Below are 6,379 nucleotides of genomic sequence, written 5' to 3'. Positions count from 1 at the left end.
CTATTGGTCGAAAAAGATCAAGTTTCAAGGACAAAGAACAGCTCAGAATTCCGAAAAAACAGTCTGTGACTCACACGTCTTGGAACACCATAGAACAAGGCTTATGATAAGCCTGRTTCTAAGGCCTGTCWCTGCTGTTGTTCCCGACATTTCCTGTTCATCATAGAGTAAGTAAAATAAAATTATTTTACTTTCTCTATGCTGTTCATTTAATATTGCTATTTGCCGAATCATGGTGCASGTTCCCAGGGCCGCGCCAAGCCGGTCTGGCGCCGTCGTGCSAGTTTGGACAGACTTTAGRTACTTACTATGTTCTATATTTTTTCTAAATTTTATGAGAAAAAGCCAATTAAATAAAATCTATATATTCATTACATGGTTAGTAAAAATGAAACTTAGAATTAGTGGTTAGTAGCCATAGGCATATTAAACTTTTTGTTTGCAAACAATATTAACTCAATTTAATATGTTGTACCACAGTACTAACATGCAAATAAACTGACATTTTTTTATCTTTCTTTTGACTTTTGGCGCCGTCGTGCAGTGCACGCCTTCGCACTAATGGACGGCGCGGCCCTGCTAGTCCCACTCCCATACATACAAAACCTTACCACTTCACGAGAATAAAATATCTCCTTTCACTAAAACTCAGGCCATTTGACAACGCCGCGGGGAATCAAAAAGCACAAAGGCAGGTATTTGCCTTTTTGCTGTGTTGAAATATCGAAATACCATGTTGTACTGGTCCTGACCAGCATCGTAGGCGAGCCCTGTTATTTCAAATCACATGTTTTTTTAAATATCGATAACAGGTACCCACTGTTCCATATCGATATCTGTTCCAAAATACCTGTGACAAGTATTTCGTGTCATCCCTAGTCGCCAGTTCAACTACCGATGAGGGCGCTGCGTGGCTACTCGTTGTGGTAGATGGAGCTAAAAATAGGAGAGTCCAACGTTGCCGCTCTCCACGAGTGGGTCATTTTTCATCTAACCCCCATTTTATTCGTTGGCAGATCTGCCAAGGAAACAGCTATGTTTGTTCTATTTTCCAGACTTCACATTTAAAAATGCCTGCATTGTGTGACTTGCGGAAAAGTATTTTCACCTGATACTAATCGCAATAGACATGAACAAGTATTATATGAAACCTTCTGGTGAAAATAAAATATTAAATGTTTCTGGAAAGCATGTACAAAGTTATTAAATATTGAAATTTGGATGGGAACAAAGTGAAAAGGCTGGACAGCAGTTTTGACTGTTCCGTCCTCTGCCACGGAGTCACACAAAGCAGGCATTTTTAAATATGGAGTCTGGGAAATAAAAATGGTTGATTTCCTGTCTACCTGCCAACGAATAAAAGTGGGGTTAGATTAGAAATGACCCATTCACAGTTAGCGGCAACGTTGGGCTCTCCTATGTTTAGCTCCTCCTCTCTAGACGCGAGTTTCCGTCACAAATAACCCATAACCTATCATTTCCAGTTTGTTTTTGGTGTTGAGTGTTGCTAGAAATCGAAACTAATTTTGTAGTTGCAGTTGTTATTTATATAAATATACATTTACGTTTACAAACGGTTTTGTTCTACGCGATTAGTTTTATACTACTGTAAAGTGTAGACTGACTCTCTCCGAAATTCGTTTAGCAACGTGTGTGTGATCTTAAATATGGGTCGCCGTAAACCGGGTTTTAGAAAGAATCACTACTTCAGCCATCAAAGAAAAGTATGTTACCTGAGGAGCTAAGCTAGAGCAAAGTCGACGTTTAAATCTTGTTTTAGGGAAAGTCACCACCACCGCAAAGTGATGATAGGAAGCCTTACAATGATATTGTCAGGGAAAATGAGAAGTTTGTCGAGTACTATAAGGTGAGTAAAATATCTGTCAAAAATTAAGTATTTTTGGTAATTATTTATGCGATCAGGCMCCCGCGTTYACGGTTAACAATAGGCTCACCTTATAGAATGTCACTTTACAAATAMSGTTTTTTGCGCAAAGCAAGAAAAAACTGAAAATTTGGAGAGACTCAAACGACACTAGCACTTTCTGAGGCCGATTTTGTAGCTATTTGTTTTTTATTAGTTTTGTTTAATTTGGCTTAGCTTGTGTTAGTTTGCGTCAGTTTGTGTTGATTTAGGTTAGCGGACACTGATGGACAAATTTAAATTTCAAGGAAAAAATGTTAAAAACCCAACGTTCTTTATTAAAACTTAAATCATTGTTTTTCAAATCAATATGAGAATAGTTTAATGATCTTTCTCGGATGACTACAAGGGTCGTACAACTTGGGTCTCCAAAGAAATGCCACCCCAAAACGTTATTAAACCGCCACGGAAAACCAGTTGGGAATCATACATATTTGGCTGTATTTTTCTTCTGGTCTTAATCGTAATAAAATGCTCTATTCGGTAAAGCAATAATCAAGTATTGATGACATTTAAAAAAACTGAAATTTGTGACATATGTCAAAAATGACAACATTTTGGAGAAATGTCTTATGTCATTTTGTTTGGAATTCAATTTCCTACAAGTTTTCCTGTCAAATTAATATCGGACAACGGAACTAGGAGTAATTTACAAATTTACCATAAATAGGTTTTTTCAAAATATCTCTTGACAGCTGTCAAGTTTTACAAAAATAAAATTGGTTTCGAGTAGAGCATTCAAAACTACAATTATTTGTCTATTTCATCTTCTTCGTAACTGGTCTTGTTCCGAAGATCCTTGTACTAGTCATCGAAAAAAAAAATCTCTTCATCTTGACCTCTTCTGGTTCCATTTCTTCTAGCCTCATAATAATGTGGTCAGCAAATGCTCTATTAGCATTCGCCGGCTGAAGGTCCTTTTCGTTTCTTTCTAGTTCTTAGATGTAGATGTCGTACAAGTCATTGCTGCCACCTGAGTTATTTTCAATAACATAAAATCGTTATTGAATGATTTATTTTTGAATTGTTATATTTTTTACTATTGATTTTATTTCCATTTAGACTCAAAATGTGTGCGATCCTGAAGAATTTGACGACTTCATTTCGACTATGAAAAAGGATTTACCATCGACCTTTCGAATCACTGGATCTAAAGGAGTGGCAAAGAAAATGTTATCTCTAGTTGAACGAGAACTAATTACAGAGTGTATCCAAAATGCTACGCCCGGGAAACCGACAAATATGTTTCCTTTGCCCTGGTAAGTAGAATAAGATGTTGGTTTTTTGAATTTTTTAAATCGATTAAGTCGAGCAAGGAATTAAGCTCGAGTTTTGAGTGTAGTTGGGGCTTTCAGAATTCGCAGTTCTTCTTGGCGGCAGATATACGGGGTGTCAATTTGAAAACTTTCACCCTTAATATCTTTCTTGCAGTTAAAACTATGAAAAATCGGAGTCAATATAAACATTTCTTATCCATTTCATATGCAGCAACAATACCAGCAAATCTAGCTTCTGTAGCCACGCCCTCAACTTTTCAGCTTTTGCAGCTTCAAGATCTTGAAACAAGCAATGTTCCAAGTTGTTTGCAATACACCCATTGTTTGCAAATAAGTATGCTACAGGTTGCACTAGCCGTACTAGCATAAACAATAAAGCCTGGGTTTACTAGATGTTCTGCCACCAAAATCTTAGAATCCAAGAATGTTGTCGCTGCCACGATCATATGCAATGTTCTCTGAATATCCATCTCACCGAACAGAAAAACGCAAGATATGTCTGGAAAAACTTCAATCGCTTCATTTATATGTATGCGAAAACAGATGTTCGTTAATCCCAACATGAAATGCAAGTTTTCCCAGCATTGACAAGCGTGGTCTTTTGCTAGGAAGCCGTACACATTTTTGAAGCCTTCGGTAGCATTTAGGACTTTCTTTATAAATAGTAAGAGCCATAACTTTATCATCAAAAGTCCATCTTCCTTTCGACTCTTTGCTTCTTGAGTAGCTAATTTGAGCCAACAGAAAACTGGAGGTCAATGATGGCATACCTGACACAATTCATGAGCCTACGGCTGATGATGATAAGTTTGGCAATGCTTTAATGTCGTTGCCTCTCTTCCTACATAAACGTTTCACTTTTCTCAACTGATTTCTGTTGATTATGGGAACTGATTTGAATTTCTTTGGGAAATTTTCTAAATTGCTCAGCTCATCAATACTTCGAAACAACTTTCTAAAAGGAGTTACTGGATGTTGTTTCGATGTGGTTGGGTGGCATTTATCAGTCATATCACCTAAAACTATAACACAATAATTCTATTTAAAAATTATGTTAGTTTGTATATACTGACTGATTGTTAATGGAACATTTGCCACCCAACTATCAGGATTAACTGTTGCTACGTTTTCCATAGAGCGTTCCCCAAAGGTACACTCAATTCCAATAAATCTATTTGGAACTGCGTTATGAACCAGTCTCAAATCTTTCGAATTTGCATAACAATTTTTCGAATAGTAATTATTGCATAACCTGTAATTCTGCAGTGTAAGACCCGAAATAGTATATTACGGTACAAGAGATGAAAGTCGAAGTTTCGCCACTGCATTTAGAAGAAAGAGTAACTTTGCTAAAACTGGAAAATTCTTAAGTTTAGAAGACATTTTAAAAATATTATTAATTAGTGGCCCTTAAAATAAATCTACAATCAATTTAAAAAAAGTCATCAACATTTTCCCAGTAACGGCACTGAGTTACTGCGCCGGTACGTTGGATTGGCGCACCAAGCCTTTGCGTAGACTGCACCATCTTCTAAAAATTCACTGAGTTACCCGGGCCTACTGTGCACGCTTAGTTTTACCAGCAGAATGGGGTTTCCCCTGTAATACTGGGGTTTCTCCGCACGACAATTTTTTTAATGCTTTAATTTACATTGAAAATTGTCCATACGGTAAATTAAATCAGTTTCCTAACTTTTGTTTAGGTATCCGGATAAATTAGCTTGGCAATTGGAATTGACAAGAAAAGATATCCGTAGCGTGGAAGCTTACTACAAACTACACAACTTTTTAATTTCCGAGACAGAACATGGTACGATTTCTAGACAGGAAACGGTTAGCATGATTCCTCCATTAGTACTGGACGTTCAACCGCACCATAAAGTAAGCACTGTCTCTTCTGTCGAGATTGGGAAAGAAAATGTTTTATTTTTATTCAGATTTTGGATATGTGTGCTGCTCCTGGCTCCAAGACAGCACAGCTTCTCGAATTATTGCATAGCAGTGGCGATCCAATTCCCTCTGGATATGTCATAGCAAATGATGTTGATAATAAGCGTTGCTACATGTTAGTCCATCAAGCTAAACGTCTCAACTCACCATGCGTTGCGGTCATTAATCATGACAGTGCCCTGCTTCCGAATATATTTGAGAGTCTCCCCGATGGCTCAACCCAACAGGTAGGTGTTTTCTTATTAATAGAAAAATATTCGGGATGTCGGGACTCCCGAAACAAACAAATCACGGAACACCAATCCCGTTCCTTGAAACCATCCACCCAACCAATTAGGGAGGGGATGGGAAGCACCAGCAAGCTTTAAGTATTCCCATTCTGGTCCATCTTCTGACTTATTTCTCTCCGACATATCCTAAAGCATGGGGCACGCGGCATGGGCATCAGGTCAGCCAAAGCATTGCTCAACACATATCAACCCAAAAACAAATCTTGTTAAATCCCTTAAGCACGCCTTTCCATTTCCCTCTATACCTAAAAAAATATTATTTTCTTGATTCTTCTTCAAACAGCTTACAACAAAAATCCCTAGTCTCCGCTTAGGTATCACTTCAATACCTCTTCTCTGCCGCTTCTTTACCACTTGCCAACCAATTATCTACCATTTCTCTACCACTTCTCTCCACATCCCCACTAGGTACGAGCCGGCCTTCCCCATGAACGTGCACGAGGGGAGGTATTTGGACGTGTTCCCCAAGGGGGACCGGAATAATAATAAAATAACGGCTGGTCTACCTAAAAATATGTCGGAACTCTCTTGCGAGCCCCGCTGAGAGCCCCATCCCAGAGCGCTTGTAAAAACTTACTGAGGCCGGAGGACAACTCGTTTATTCACTCGTTTTGTGACACCGACCACATAGCTTCTCCCCGTTTTTAGTGCCGAATTTTTCGAAAATCCATTCCAAAAGCAGTGGATATTGAGCAGGAAACTGATACAGCATTTTAAAGTTTCATGCTTGAAATTTCTGAAAAATTGAGGAAATTTAACAATAAATTGATCTTGCAGGGTGGATAGAGCCCGGTTTTGTCTATTGATTGGTAGTGAAAGCAGAGCTCCGACTTATTCCTATTTAGAGAAACGCATTTTTTAAAATTGCTTTTTGAAGTGATAATTTTTTATGGGAGGGTGAACCGATTTTTCTCAGTCACAGCGAGCCGTAACGGCGG

General features: G+C 38.2%; 1 protein-coding gene across 1 annotated transcript in view; it reads left to right on the top strand.

Annotated features, from left to right (window-relative positions):
* Positions 1 to 1,405: 1,405 nt before the first annotated feature.
* Positions 1,406 to 6,379, top strand: part of LOC109535099 (tRNA (cytosine(34)-C(5))-methyltransferase) — a 16,046-nt gene continuing 11,072 nt past the window's right edge. The window contains exons 1-5 of the mRNA XM_019900924.2: positions 1,406 to 1,724; positions 1,781 to 1,867; positions 2,987 to 3,183; positions 4,905 to 5,082; positions 5,139 to 5,378. Coding sequence (XP_019756483.2) covers positions 1,668 to 1,724; positions 1,781 to 1,867; positions 2,987 to 3,183; positions 4,905 to 5,082; positions 5,139 to 5,378 — 759 coding nt within the window. The 5' untranslated portion in view covers positions 1,406 to 1,667. The remainder of the gene's footprint in view (positions 1,725 to 1,780; positions 1,868 to 2,986; positions 3,184 to 4,904; positions 5,083 to 5,138; positions 5,379 to 6,379) is intronic.

The sequence above is a fragment of the Dendroctonus ponderosae genome, unplaced genomic scaffold (genome assembly GCF_020466585.1).
Source record: "Dendroctonus ponderosae isolate FM_Combo_2020 unplaced genomic scaffold, Dpon_F_20191213v2 Dpon_F_20191213_6, whole genome shotgun sequence".
Classification (NCBI taxonomy): Eukaryota; Metazoa; Arthropoda; class Insecta; order Coleoptera; family Curculionidae; genus Dendroctonus; species Dendroctonus ponderosae.
This window is presented reverse-complemented; position numbering and strand designations above follow the sequence as displayed.